At 50.4% G+C, this 15585-nt stretch overlaps 1 protein-coding gene across 2 annotated transcripts in view; it reads left to right on the forward strand.

Moving 5' to 3' along the window:
* The window catches only part of LOC144108033 (uncharacterized), a 45372-nt gene that overhangs the window by 19049 nt on the left and 10738 nt on the right, over nt 1-15585 (forward strand). Inside the window, exon 1 of one of the 2 annotated variants that reach the window (XM_077641310.1) lies at nt 14149-14312. The exons of the other annotated variant lie outside the window; for it this stretch is intronic. Within the exon in view, the coding sequence (XP_077497436.1) occupies nt 14243-14312 (70 nt within the window). The 5' untranslated portion in view covers nt 14149-14242. Of the gene's footprint in view, nt 1-14148; nt 14313-15585 lie in introns of those variants that run through there. 2 annotated transcript variants of the gene reach the window in all.

A 15585-nucleotide genomic window follows, 5' to 3' on the forward strand; every position in this document is an offset into this window, starting at 1 on the left:
GTCGGGCCGCCGGCGTTGCCCCCGCTCCCTCTTCCCTTAATTCCGTGCACCGCACCTGCCGTGCTCCGGGGCAGCGGAGGAGGAGACTGGAGCTGCTGCACAGCCCTGGTACACACACGCTCTGTATGACCTGTCTTATCTAAATCCGTGCAGCACCGCGGAAGTTATAGCCGACGCCAAGCAATGACTACCTCGAGCGCACAGGGTTTATTACAAGATCGTGAGAACGATTCGTGACTGGACCGGATGTTTAACTGGACGTCGGTGTCTTGTCGGCGAAACCATTAAAAAACAAAGCAAAAACAAAGGAAACAATCTAAGCGATGAACTGAAAAAAAAAAAGAGCACACGTAACGAGGCCGGACTAACGGTTGTGTTTTATTGATGAACTCCACGATCGAGGAAGGTTAACAGATCATGTGCAGAGCAACTAACGACACAGAACAGCGGGGATATAAAAGCGTGCAACAAATCTATCGCCTGCCGTGCAAAAGAGGAAAAAAGAACTTAGTTTTCCAACAGTCATCGTGATTGTTTGAGGAACGGTTCACGGCAGGCCAGCGCCTTGACTGGACATCACTGTTGGCCGGCATTATAGATCGCCCGCCAATCACAGTTTGAATGAAAAAATATAGCGCAGCAAAACAGGGACATAGACGAGACGACACCTTGTGACATCACCGGAAATGCGGCACCACGTCTTCTAGCATACACACGCCAGATGTACTTTCCCCAGTACTGCACGTTTCTAGTGGGACGGAGTACAGGTAGTGCACGTACACGCATGTCGAACTCTACTGCGGTCTCTGTTCACTGTGCGTGGAAGGGAAGGGACGTGGGAGAGGGTGGTCGTAACGAGGCGGGAGCACCGAGAGAGAGAGAGAGAGAAATATATAAGAGGAACCTTCCGGTCACACGCCCGATGTCACGCCCGATCGCGGGACGAATTTGACGGCACTCAACTGCGGCGGCCAACACCCCGGCTCTTTCTCCTCTCCCATTTCCGCGTCTTCTTCCTCGTTGGCGGTGCATGCTCTAACGAGGCGCCCGTTGCCAGGTCTCGGGTTCGAGTCACACGGTTGTTCCGGCGTACCTGTATTCGCTGCTGACAACGGTGCGCCGGTTCTTCGCAGAACATCTGCTCAGATGCCCGATGTCAGGTATCGAAAAACAAATAAATAAACCATATTTAAGCGATAAGGAGATATGCGGTGTCCGCCATTTCGGACTCAGGATTACCTTCAACCACCTACTATCCTTTACTGCGCACCGAAACCCCAGCTTGGGGTCGTTATTTTATTCCATCGTTTTTGACTCGCCAGGTATCGATCCCATCACCTCGCGGTCTATAGAACGCCACAGTGGCGCGTTGTTTCCAGGGGGGCTCACTTGCCCCCTGGTTTCGTACGACGTAATCTTAACCCGCCTTGAGGCCATGCATGGTGGCTTGCTGCCAGTTAGAACAGTTTTGAAGTCTAACCTAGCGCCTCAGCGGTGGATAAAGTTTTGCATATTTACACGGCTTGTATACCGCTGTCACAGCAATAAAGCGCGTGTAGAACATTAATAAAGACGCTTATTAAATGGGCTTCGATACGCGTGATTTCGCCAAGTTTCACTCTGCAGAATTCTTTCCATGACCCAAATTCTCGGTTTCGCTCCTTACGCGCGTCACTTAAGATCATGTTTCATTCTTGCTTCGATGACATTTAGCTTCGAAACTCGCAATAGCTGTTCAGCATCATGCCTGACAACATTCAGGGACGTAATCATGTTAAACACGATGCGTCGGTTGCTGATGCGTTTCGGGAAGAAAATTTCGGAAGAAGCTGTGAGAGTAGGTGACCACTCTAACCCGCAAAGCGTTCATGCTGGCGTCCTGAAAAGCTATCATAGGCGTCGTCAGCGCTATTACTTACTTGGTGTGTATAATTTTGTCCGTCGCTGCCTTCGGTGCGCCCATTCGCTGTGCATTCGGCGATTTGATGTTGAAGTGCAGTCGACTTCGACACCGTTCTTTTCCCCAAAATTAAGCCTGAACGTATCGTCGTGCTCCGCACTTTGAACATTTATTTCGATTGCTCAGCCCCGTGTTTCTTGTTGTGACATCCGTTTGGTGGTAGTGGTTTTATTAAAAATAATAGTAAAAACGAAGGAAAAGATTTTTGCTAGCCCCGGCATCTGCCATCGATACTGAAGCACCTGAGCTGGGGCAGCGGAAATAAAGGACAGCAGGCAGAATGGAGAAATGAAATTGAAGAGGTGAGGGGACAGGAACAGAGGACAGGGGGAGAAGTAATATGTACAAACTATTTACACAATAAGTAATGTGTCCAGGTTGTGCGCGTGATTAGTTCATTTAAGAGGAATTAAATCACACACGCGCACAGCACTGTGTAGGTTACAACTGGAGTGGGGCGTCCAGTTATTAATCGTTCAAGGTAGAACTCGCGGAGCGTTCGGTCACTGCGTGTAACTACCTGACGGAGAACAGACGGGACGTCAAGCCCGTGTGTTCGAGGAATGCACAGAGGCTCACCAAAGTTCGCTCACGAGTGCGCGCACTGCCCTGCGGCCACAATAGCGTCTTGATGGAGTCTGGTAGTATGCCCTGCGCCCTATAGGCCGCGAGCATATCGCGACGAGCATCGGCGAACGCGGAGCAGCGAAGGAGCAGGTGTTCTAGTGTTTCCACTGCATCGCATCCGTCACACACATCACTCGTGACATCCGTTTCTCTCTCACTTTCAAAACGCACCAAGCGGACAGGAGCAGCCGGCATTTTATGTGCGCGTCAACATCTTCTTTCGTGCATTTGATGAGAAATTGTCGTTGTCAACTTTAAAGATGAAGAAAATGTGCTTTTTACTAAATCGTCACCGTCGAAAGTCATTCACCTCAGTACTGCGGCAGGCTTGAGAGAGAGCTGTTAGTCAGGAATAAAGCGAACACTTCAAATGTGCATTGGCTGCCGCGCCTCTTGTGTCGGTCGTTCCCCCCCTCCCCCCCCCCCCCTCTCTCTCTCTCTCTCTCTCTCTCTCTCTCTCTCTCTCTCTCTCTCTCTCTCTCTCTCTCTCTCTTCCCCTGAGTTTAGCGATTCTGTCCTATTGCGAAAGCGAGCAAGGAAGGGAAAAAACGACTTGTCACCTTCTAGGCGCCAAATTCAAAAGTGCAAACTGAACGTTTCGGCGTTTCCCAAGCAGTGTCACAGCCTAGAGATATGGTTATTTAATTTTTTAAGTAAGTTTCGTACAGTATAGTACCTTTCCGAGTCCGACGCTCGAATAAAACACGCTCGCCGACTCTTCACTGTCCGCGCCAGGGCCAAAAATAGACAGCGGTAATTCGCTAATTGCGATAGCTCCCCCCCCCCTCCCCCTTCCCGTCTCTCCAAGAAAAGCCCGTCTTAGTTTTACAGACCGTGGGCCTGAAACATTTTACCTAGGATTGCACTCTCTCATTGGCCGCGAGGCAAGCAAGGCAGTACTGCATTCTCTCTGGGTGGTGACGTCAACGTCATCGAGTTTCCTTTTTCAGTAGATATACTGCTACTACTGCTGTTGCTACTACTACTACTACTACTACTACTACTACTACTACTACTACTATGTAGTACACGAACTAAAATTCGCAAAACTTCCTCGAAGAGCCTGATTTTTAAGCGCTAATGTGAGAAGTAACCGGGCTTACGTCTACGATGATGGGGTGTTCCCCTTTAGACATTTCACGACTGTACCACATCTCCCTGACCTCACTACATCTCGCTGCATTACATATCACCAATTGGTTTCGGACGCACTTCCTTCCTCCTCACGGCCTCTCTCCCCACCCTCGGCGCAAAAGCCCGAGAAAGGAGGAGGAATCCCGTTCTTCCTTAGCGTCGCGACCGCGCCATTCACTTGGCGTAAACGGCCGCCGAAAGTGGCCGCGCGGAAACGTTGCACGCTTCAGTTGAGCCGCCGCATGAAGGAGCGAAGAAGAAAGGAGGACGAAAGAGAAAGAGCGAAAGCACCGGTCTCCGGCGCGGCCGAGAAGCCGAATAATTTCGTCACGGCCGGTCGCCTCCCGGCTTTGGCGGCGAATGCATATGTGCCGCCGATAGGGGATTGCATGGCTCCTCTCCCTTCTTGCGCCTGTGTGTGCGTGTGGCCCCCCCGTGTGAGTAGTCGGAGGAGAGAGCGCGTTATGTGTGTGTTCACCGCTGGCGAGGAAAGAAAAAGGACGGCGCCTAGCTGTATGCACGCGGCGCCGAAGGTAAACGTTTTCCTGTCGATTGCTGCTAAAGAGATCCTCCTCTCGCCTCCGGCGATGTGTCGTGCGGCGAATCCGAGTCACCGTAGTCCTCTCGCATTGGAAGGGGGGCCCCGCGGCGCTGACTACTGTGCGCCCCTGCGCGTGTGTAGACGGCGGGGTAGCGGCGGTCACCGGAGATGCGCTTGCTATCGGCGCAGAACCTCTCGTATATTTGACGGACCGGTTTGTTAACTGGGGCTTGTTGGGGGTTCTGCTGTTGGCTCAGCTGTAGCTCTGCTGCGTGTTACGCGAGCGGACGCAGCGACGCCTTCCTTCCTGCGCTTGAGCCGGCTCCTGTTGGTCGAGTAGTTCGTTTACTGCGTGGTTGCGATGCTTGTTGCGCGCTCTTGTAGTAGTTGGTGAACCGCCGCTATCGCCTACTCTTCGCCGGGTTGTGTTTTCCTGCCGTTGTTGTGTTTTTTTTTGCGCGTTCATTCATTCATTCATTCATTCATTCATTCATTCATTCGATCAGTCAGTCGCGTACTCGCTCGCTACTCACTCTATCACGTGATCCCTCCCTCACTTTCTCAGGAGTGTCACGGACTTCCACCTTATTAATCTATCAGCGACCTTCATTTACCGACTTACTTGACCTGTCATTACTCTACTTTCGCTGACAGACTCGCACGTCGGCGAGTAATTTATGCTGCCGCACAAGAAGCGAGGGATCCCCACCCATTAATCGCTACACTGCTTTGAGAGTCCCTTTGACCAAGTGATAAGCACCAATGGTTTCTTCAGCGTGCGCCGAAGCTCCGATCGTAACAGCCTGTGTTTGATTTTCGTACCACTCTGCCCTTCGTGACTTCGCGTCGAGTCTTGAACGGTAACCCACGACAATATAAGCTGTAGTAGGATGCAGCTTGTAGTTACTAATCCGCTCCGGCAGGTGCCTACTTAAAGGCGTGCACTTAACGGTTAGCGCTTCTTTAGCTTTGCAATTTTCGTCATACCAAAGTGGGACCACAAGGTTGCAGGGGGTCAGAATTTGGTGTATCGCTCAGGCGTGGTACCTGCGTAGTCGATGCGGTCGCCATCACTGATGTCGGGCATGCGGTTACCCTTCAAATCGTTGTGTTAATTCCTTTAAGTGGCAAGGAAAATTCGTATGTTTGCAGCGCAACAATGTATTCATCACTTCTCCACTGGCGACTGATTCTGGCTTTCTCTTTTCATACACTTGTGAAACTGCTTAAGTAAACTTCGTTCTTCTTCTTCTTCTTCTTCTTCTTCTTCTTCTTCTTCTTCTTCTTCTTCTTCTTCTTCTTCTTCTTCTTCTTCTTCTTCTTCTTCTTCTTCTTCTTCTTCTTCTTCTTCTTCGTCGTCGTCCTCTTAAGGCTTAGATGGTTCACCATTGTGCCTCATATTTCTCTTTCCCATTCATTCCGTTCATACTTCAGCTGATGTTCGTTAATTAAAAAGATACCAACTTGTTCAGTTTCAAACAATGCATTTTGTTTGTCACCTTTCTTGCGCTGTCCCAGGTACACCTTCGCCAAAAACTGACCACCCGTCGCGCATAATAATAATAATAATAATAATAATAATAATAATAATAATAATAATAATAATAATAATAATAATAATAATAATAATAATAATAATAATAATAATTGGTTTTGGGCGAAAGGATATGACGCAGTATCTGTCTCATATATCGGCGGACACCCGAACCGCGCCGTAAGGGAAGGGATAAAGGAGGGAGTGAAAGAAAAAGGAAGAAAGAGGTGCCGTAGTGGAGGGCTCCGGAATAATTTCGACCACGTGGGGATCTTTAACGTGCACTGATATCGCGCAGCACACGGGCGCCTTAGCGTTTCGCCTCCATCGAAACGCAGCCGCCGCGGTCAGGTTCGAACCCGGGAACTCCGGATCAGTAGCCGAGCGCCTCAACCACTGAGTCACCGCGGCGGGTTTCGCAGCATCAGCTGGGTTCGTTTATAGCAGTCCCGAATGTCTTCGTGTGATGTGCGCGATCGTGACTTGGCGTTGACTCCCCGTGTTCGCCGAGTTGTCCTTCTTTAGTTCAGCGAGATGAAAAAGCGCTCTTCGAATGGACAAGCTATAGCGCGTTGGAAACCGACTCGAACTTTCACACGCTTTTCTCTGTGACGGTGGATGGCAGGCTGGATTTTGCTGTGCTATTCCTGTGTTTATGGACGGTGTCAACTGAAGTTGTTCAGCTAACAGTTGTCGGTTGAAGAAAACTTTCTGCATAGTGTCACAATGGTTGGAAATGGTGACGTCATAATACCGTCATTTATAAAATAATGATCCGAGAAATTGTGGAATCACTTTCTCTTTTGAAGGTGCGCATGACGCTAGCAGTTTAGAAAAAGAAAAGGTAACATTACTGGTGACAATAACTTTCTGAATAAAAATGGCTGAAGACTTGCTACCAAGATTCCTTGTTTGAGGAATGTTACTCACTGCGTTCCCTAGTTCGCGTAAAAAGGAACCCGCGAGTCCGCTCTGTGAACATAACTGCCTATACATAGCATGTACACAGTTGCATACATAACGTCTAAACGGCTAACAAAACATGTCGTCGTTTAATATCTACCGTACCGCTTGCTGTGAAGGCTTATATACGTGCTACGAGTTCCTCGCACAATCAATGCTTCTTTGTGGACTTGTGCGCAATGCGTCGCCCGCTGGCGCATCATCAGCTTTTGCCATTCTATTGAAAACTGCATGTATTCCCTTGCTCCAACTCTCTTGATCAGTATATAAAGTTCTGAAAGATGATGACACGCGCGTCGGACCTGACGCTGGTGCGTCTGCGGCAGACAGAATCACTGAGGAAGAAAAGACATGCGGGCAAGTTGGTGTGGTGTGATAATGTATATTTAAACAGTGCGAAAGACGTGGAGGAGAAACGACAGGTCATGTGCTCTGTACTCGCGACTGAACTTTGTCCCTGTCCTTTCGAATAAAGTTCAGTTGCGAGTCTCCTTCTCGTCGTTTATTGTCACCGTCTTTCCCGCTGTTTGCATCTCCTACCGACACAGACAGCACATCAACGTTGTGTGCTTGCTACAGCTTTCCGATCGGCAGGTGTTTATTTCCGGGTGTCCGCGAGGTGTTACAAGGAAGTTGCTTTTCGAAGGCACCACTGAATTCCCCAGACACCTCGCTGTCGTATCACACGCACCAAAGACCTGCTTCTTCGAGCATTTCCGCGCTAACTACATACGCTGCGCCGGTTGCATACAAGTCTGCATCGAGAACGTCTCAACTGCGTGCTCGGTGTCGCCGGCTAGGAGAGGCAAGGCTCGCTCGCGCGGTCTGATCTCTCATTTCCACCTGGCGGCTGGGCGAAAATCACCGCCTTTCGGCGTCAGCCGATGGCGTCGAAATCGCCTGTCTTTTCCCCTCCCATGTCAGCCGAGCCGGCGTGGGAACCCCTCGGAGAAGGTTCCCCGCCGCTCGGTCGCTTTTATAGACTTGTAACTTTAGGCTGTCCCCAGTCTTTCTTCCTTCGCCTTTCAGCGCATGCGCACTGCATTTTGTACTGCCCCGCGCTATTTTTTGTTTATGTGGTACACCCTTTTTCTGATTTCAGTCCACGCTTGTCAATTGCGGAGTGCCGCTTGAGACAGTTCTAGGCAGTTCCAAGTCTTTTCCAACCTCTTATTTGGGCCCCCGTAGTTGCATGACTCCCCCCCCCCCCCCCCCCCATCCTCTTCTTGTCCTAATAAGTGAATAGAGAAACCGACGAATGAAAGAACGAATAACAAAACCAAGGCGCGACGGAACAAGTCAGAGTTCTGAGATCTGGCATCGATCGCGAATGAAATCTTATTATCACTTCGTCGGGAACCAGATAGTTCTTCGCGCCGTGTGAAAATTTTTCATGGGTGTCTGATGAGATCTGTCACATTGGAATCAACAGGATTTATTCTCAGTTCTCCGTGCATTTTCTTCTGAGTTCGTACCGAGTTTAAAAAGAAAATTGGGCATCGTGTTTCCGGTTGGTACCTGAATTTCTTCCGAGTTGCTAATAGGTAGAACTGCCCGTTGGCAAAAGCAGTGGTTGAAAAAAAGAGTGGAAAATAGGAGTGGTCGTCGAGGTATTTCCGGGTGCTATGGTTACTGAGAGCATGGAGTCACACGTATGACTAGAAAGGAAAAAAGTATGAAGACCACACTGGGATTCGATCTCTCGACCTCTGGTAGGGTGGCAGCCAGCGTTCTGTACTGACTAGGCCTCCAACCTCCTATTTTTTTTTCTTCATTGCCAATGTGCGAAATCAAGAAATAATGTTAGACATAAAACGATCTTTTAGGCAACGCGTTACTCAACCCCTGGCAGAGAAATTAAAAATTGGGTTGTGAATTTAAGGCTTGTATTCCTGCAAATCGTTCTGCTTAAGGTTGCTGTATCTTCAGCACATTGACGTCGCTTCTGCAATTCAGTCCGGAGCGGAAATTAAAAATACACTGCTATGCAGGAAGTGGGTCTGTAGTTGGTGCATACTGCTCGATTTCTGTATTGATGTTTAACGAGGAATTGGTGTCTAGAGCATTGCATGGCGATTTCATTGTTACGCTATCTTGTAACAAGCTGCGGTGCCTTAAAACATGCGCACAGTGTTTGCAATGGCGACTTTAGGCGTATAGCAAGGCTATACCTATAAATTTTCCTTTGCCGCTGCGAATCAAGCGCTGCAGGTTGGACTCTTGGCTGCTGCGTCTCGCATTTCCGGTGCGGAAATCCATGTTGTCAAAAACTAGTAGAATTGAGCGCCCGCTCCGACCTCCATTCACTCATCTCGCATATCATGCATGGTTGCTCTGACTTAAGGCCCATCCGTCAAGGTGAAGGAAAGCCGCACGAAAGGCGGAAATGGCCTGTCACGTGTCACTTCTCGCCGCACGCTATACGCGCTTTGCATGTTTCAGAGTTTCGGAAATATTCTACAGGTGCATAGAAGATCTAGCTTTTGGAATTTATCCGATGTCTGCTGCAGTTCGTGGAAATCTGCTACGTAATTTACTGTGAGAGTTCGCATGGACTCCTAAGCCTTATTAGTAGTTGGAGTCGTAGTAGTTGGAGAGGATCCGCCAAAGGGAAACTTGATATTTTGAAGTCAACGAAGTGATGAAGGGCGCCATAGTTGATGTGACACCTACTACGGTCGGTTCGGTCTTTTTCCAGGGAAATCAAGAAAAATATGTGGGCATGGGAAAGGCATGTATTGCGAAAGGATGATAACCAACGGTCCTTTAGGGTAACGGAGTGGATTCCAAAATAAGGCAGTTGTAGACGGGGACCTCAGTTAGTCAGGCGGGCGGTTGAGATTATTAAGTCGGCTGCGGTTACGTCATCACAACTGCCGCGGCACAGGTTGGAGGTCTGTGGGAGATGGTTCCATCCTCCAGTGGACGTCATTAATCCGGTGACGATTATGATATACGAAAGGTGTCACACGTCCACAATGCATCCTTGAGCTTTATTCCCATAAAAGTAACGGAAGGGCTGAGCGAGGGTAAACGTGGTTTTTCAACACAAAATTTCTCGCAGGAAGTGGGGGACTTCCCTTTGATTTATTCCTTAGTGCAAGAGGAAGGATTCAGAAAGTTTCCCCTGTCTTGTGTACTTGTCCTTACTGTAGTAACACTTGTTGCGGGGCTAGTTGGTGCATAGTTCAATGTACAAATGTTAGCGCAAAGACACAATCACAAGAAAGGTGGACAAGACAACGCGCTTTGTGAAGACAGCGCGTTGTCTTGTCCACCTTTCTTGTGATTGTCCCTTATTTTTGCGCTAACATTTTTACATTGTCCTTACTTTACTCTGAGAGCAGCCACAGTAAAATTCTTATTGCTTTTTTATTGAGGTTATGTTGAAACTGTATTGATATTCAACGAGTGTGTCTGCCAGGGCTACACAGCCACCATAAAACCCTACACCCAGCGGAGCCCCACTCAGAGCCACGGGGCGTATTCGCCAAGCGGCGCTCCTTCGGCACGGCATCCTTCGGCGCAGAGTGTGCAGTCATCACGGGCCGATTGCCCGCGCGTGCATATACGGGACCGATCCGCTGCTGCCCTTGGAGCGCAGTCACTCAAGGGGGGCGTGTCTCGGCGCGCGAAGACGAGCCGGTGCCGATCGGTCGTCCCGAGAGAGGACCGCACGACGTATATCACGATTGCGCGGACCCTCGGAAACACTCGCGAGTACGGGCCAGGTTGAGGAAGAGGGAAGGGCCCCCTATCTGGCTCGTCTATCTGCCCGAGCGGCGCCGCAGCGGGCCGCGTGTGTGCGTAGGCACTGCCGCCGCCGTCGGAGCGCGGGCGGGCGGGGCTGCGTACGCGGTCGCCTTGACGAGTCCGTCCAAGCGTGTCGGCTGTCTTCCGCTCGCGGGTCGGCCCCGAGGGCTCCCGCTGCCGTTGCCGCTCGCTGAGCGCGTCTCTGGCTGCTGCTGCTGCTGCGCGGACGAGTACGCGCCTCCACGCGCTGCTATGCCCAGAAAAGAGAGAGGGAATAGTTCGGAAGGAGAGAGGGGATATGCACAGCCTTTGTCAAAAGTAAAGAGTCCGAGAGTTTCGCTTCCAAGCCGTTCATTGGGGTTCTTTCGGAATCCGCGCAAGTCCAAACTTTCTGAGCGTAGAAAACGACGGCTTCTCTTTCTTTGGAGAGATTTGGAAAGCTGGCGTTTTGCGTGTAATAAGCCTCACATTACGACGCAGAAGCAAAGCCCTTGTTTGCCTTCTGTATACTTTTGACAGACGCTTACGTTTGACAACACCAAATCAACGGTTTTTCTTTATTTGCTCACGGTATACGTGCATCATGTCGAGTGCAATATCGCGGGAAGGAACTGAAAGGACTCACGTTAACACCTGTTGACTACGTGTGGCTGACGTCACTTTTTGGAAGCGAGGCGACTCGCCGCTCGCTAGAAGGAACCTTTCATGCCGCTAGCACTTCGGTTTCTCACTTCGGTTCATTTGTTGGGATCCGTTGTTCACGGATGGACCTTGTTGGGATAGCAGTTATGCGTTAATGCTAGTATGTGCTAAATTGGTCATTCTCTACTCTACATGCATAGATCCCTGGGAATCCTCCCCTCCTGGCGCAGTGGTGCAGCGGTTAAGCGATGTGCCACTGTGACGGCAGGTGCTGCCACCGGTGGGGGCTAGTGAGACGCAATTCGCTCTCGCTGAGCAACGCGCGACCAGTCATTCATTGAACTGCCACCTCCCACGGTGAGCAGCGTATGATATATATACACACCTTGCAGGTTGCCCGCAACACAGTGGACAGGTGGGCAGGCTTCCGACAAACAAGCAGATGCGCGACGGTTAAATGCCGGGAATGGGAATAAGTGATGTCGCACTAAAGAAATGGAACTGATAACGATGTGTAGGGGAAGAGGAATGAGGGCACACAAGAACGTCATCCCACCACCTGACATTGTCTTCATGTCAGCCGAGTCAGTCTCGGCGCATAGATCTCGTCCTGGGCCCAGCTTCCCCCAGGCCATGAGTACCATAGGCATAGAATCTATGCCCGCTCTTTTCTTTCCATGTAGTACGTGTTCAAGTGGATGCAGAGCAAAGCGCGCTGCCCTTGTCTTTCATAAGACGCCGTATCTGAACAGCACAGTCTTGGGGCACTTTCTATTTTTTTTTTTGTTAAAACGTTATCTTCTTAGAAGCATCATCTAAAAAGCGCGCAGAGAGAATAGCGCAGACTGTTGGACGTGTTGGTGCATATTAGACCAGCGAACATAGAGAGACATAGGCACTGTCTTTTAACCACCTTTTTCCAGTCTCTGCGTCTTTTATTAGTTCTCCGGTCTCTCTTCGTGCAGAGACATTCCCCCGCATGCGATCGCGCTGCAGACGACCGCACTCGGCTTCCCTCGCGCGCCTGAAACCAGACTCCCTAGGCTGTTCGTCATCATCCCGCGACGCAGGGAGAAGAGACAACCGTTCTGGTTTCCAAAGGCTTTGCTGCTGCCGCCCCTCGACATCCGGTGGAAGCCTCCTTTGCACGAACGTCGCCGGGGCGCAGCAGTGCTCGCACCTGCCCCGGCCAGCGAAAGCAGCTCGCTACGCCACCGCTCTTCAGCCGCTTTGGCGGGCGAAATAATGCGGTCCCGTCGGTCCGGCGGAGAGCTGCGCGTCCTTGGGAAGGCGGGGAGGGGGAAGGTTACGCCAGCAACAAACGGTGCTCTGCTTTCGCCGCTGCCGCCGACATCTTGAGCGGACCGACCGAGCTCCACCGCAGACAGCCGTGGTCCTGACTTCCGGAAGGCCCTCGGTCACGAGAAAGCTAGATTCTCGAAGTGTTATCACTGATCAGTGGAAGCTCATTTGGACGAATAAACATCCCGAGTAAGCGATGGACGAGCCGAATAAGAAGGGCAGGCGTAGACGCTCGAATATATTTCAAGTAGAGACACACATAAGCTCAAATCTGCGTAAGAAACAAGAAAAAGGTGGCTACAGAGTGCACTAGGAGTTCGCCAGTTGTTGTTCGTTATCTACCAGATTCAGTTCAATACAGGCCGAATAACTCTGTAATTGATCTGCAGTTCGAACAGTTGCTGCGCCAATTGCCCGGCCACTGTATAGCAAAAAGCCTTCCAAATCTTCCAAACTGCACTTACTAAGCACTCTTAATAATACTTCGCTCAGTGAACCGCCTTTGATGTTTGCACTTCAAAAAACGGTAGTGGCACCTTGGACACCGCGGTATATGGCGGAACCTGTTCCAGGCGGGTGCAACCCCCCCCCCCCTCAAAAAAAAAAAAAAGAAACGGTCCGAAACCAACTCGCGGTGGGTTTCGAACTATTTATTTTTAGTAAATGGCCGACCACTACTGCCATCTTTCGTAGCCGAGGCAGGCGACAGAACCAACAGGGTCACGACCACTATTACTAATACATGGCCAGAAGTCCCGATCTGATCAGCTGCCAGCACAGAACGCAGCCAGGTGCCACTGGAACACAGAGACAAGCGCCGCGCTGAGTCTACACCAGCGGTGTACTTGACTCTTTTCATCCATCGCAATGAGTTATACCGTGTCGTTCTGGTGCGAGCTTTCCCACTGATTTCGTTGGTGTCGACGCGAACATACGCGAACAGCTTCCTTCCGGGTTTTCCCTTATATACGCTCGCGCTATCACCAAGTCCACACAAGCTCCTCCTGTACCCTCTGCCACCACCCCGAAGCCACTCTCGATCATATCCTTTTCCTCTGCCCGGCGGATCCTCCCCCGCGGGTCCTGAAGCACCTTACCACTTGGGAGGCTTGGGAGACCCTACTGCGCTCCGAGGAGCCGGCCAAGCGTGCCATCGCCACAGGCCGGGCTGCCAGCGTCATGAGCCTCCGGGACATGAACGTATGAGTGCAGTGGGGCCGTGCGGAGGCCCAAGGACCTGCGCGTCCTAAACTCCCCTGTGTCTAATAAAGTTTCCACCGCCACCTCTATTAACGAATTGCAACGTAGGCAGCAGTGCGGAACAGCGCGCGAAATGCTTCTTGAGTTCATCTACCCTCACTGCAATGCTTGATGCTTGCAGTCAGTGCGAGATGTCTTCAAAGCACAGATGCCCCCCATTCGTTTCCCTTCCTCGCCGGACGAGACGCCCACTTCTCCCAATCCCAAGAATAGAACCCGGCACCGCCGCCACTGAAGTGAACAGTGCACCCCATCAATCTTATCGCCTTGCAGAATTCCTTATCGGCGGCCTTTCCAGATCGTCTCTCCGCGCCCGCATTACTGCCTCCGTTCGCACCGTCCCAGCGCCACGGTAGCTATTCTATCTGGCGAACAAGTTTGCGGAGTGTATGCGAGCCGTTAATGAAGACGGCCCCACCGCCCTTCCCCTGTTCCACCCGAGCGAAGACACCCCATCCGCTGACACTCCATCCACGATTCCCAGAGGAGCACCCGGGTATCGTCCTCTACATCTCACCCTGTATATATGCGTCTTCACGCTTTCGGCACTGCACTGCTGAGGTGCTCCATCGCCGGCCCGTTACTTCCTCATCAATGTAAGTCAACAAAACGAAGGCGCTCGCTTATTTTGACACTGATGGATTGTTATGTAACGCGAAGAGGAAGACAAAAGAAAATGGAAAGGTCGGGGTGCAACCGGCGCTCTACCATTGTTATTAGTTCGCTCCAAAGGTCGCGCATTGCACGAAACAACTGGGCACAGCTGACGTAAACAGATTAGGACACTAGGAAACATATCGAGACGGCTGCAGGGAGCGCAAAGATGAAAGGAGGCGTTAGTTGTGAGAAAAACACGTGTTTGAGTCCCTCGGGGTCTTTGCTCTCTGTGTACATACATTGTGGACGAATGATCTCGCGGTCACATTACCGCTTTGTACAGTACTGCTTTTTTTTTTAATGTTCTATCGATATTGCTGTACCGTGCTGAGCTGTCTATGTCTGGGTTGTTCTAGTAGCTCGAGCTGAGAAGCGGCCGTTAATCAGAAGGGAAGCTATAGTAAAGGGTTCGCTTTGAAATGAAACACTCATCATATCATCGTTCTTTGCTGGGATCTCCTTGGGCAAAATGATACGTAAGCAATCACTTCTTTATTATTTTCTTTTGCACAGTTACGCATCGATCGTGCCTATACTTTACCTATGCTGGCCTTTGATTCTCGATGCCTGGAGGATGTTCCGCGGGATGCTGATTCCAGTACATTCGTTTTGCTGTGTACTCGTGGGTCAATTTGGAGTGAAGTATTTTTCTGACCATGAGTATGCGTCGGCTTGGTGATGTAAAGGCTTTCGAAGGTCACTGTATGATGAATGGAGACTTGATATTCTTTGATGAGCGGGGCGTAATGCGCGTGGTCTACTCGCAGTGATGACAGTGCATACACTTGGCTGCTTAGTTTATGACTGACTTATGAAGAAACCAATTTATTTTGAATGTTCACTGAGAAATCTGGCCGCATTTGAACTAATAATGAGCAGCGAGGCATACACATACGCCCAAACGGCGCATCTTTTCTGATCGAGTGCAAATTTGCGCTTGAATTTCAGCCCTGCTCGCCTCATTCAGTCACCCCTGGCGTAGGCTGTAGTTACATGGTTCATACATATAAGATCCGCGGAAATCTACGTAAGCACCCTTGTTCTTATGATCCTACACATCGTGCTTCTTTGATTCCTGGCACGAAACGGTCGAGATCACCGTGGAGCCGAAAGCATCGCATCCTACTCCTTTTAGTACCATCATCGCGGCCCGTATCTGTACCTCTCCCTTCGTTTCACATGCAGCCGCCTTCAAAAGTGAACCATTAATCA

This window comes from Amblyomma americanum, chromosome 10 (assembly GCF_052857255.1).
Source record: "Amblyomma americanum isolate KBUSLIRL-KWMA chromosome 10, ASM5285725v1, whole genome shotgun sequence".
Lineage (NCBI taxonomy): Eukaryota > Metazoa > Arthropoda > Arachnida > Ixodida > Ixodidae > Amblyomma > Amblyomma americanum.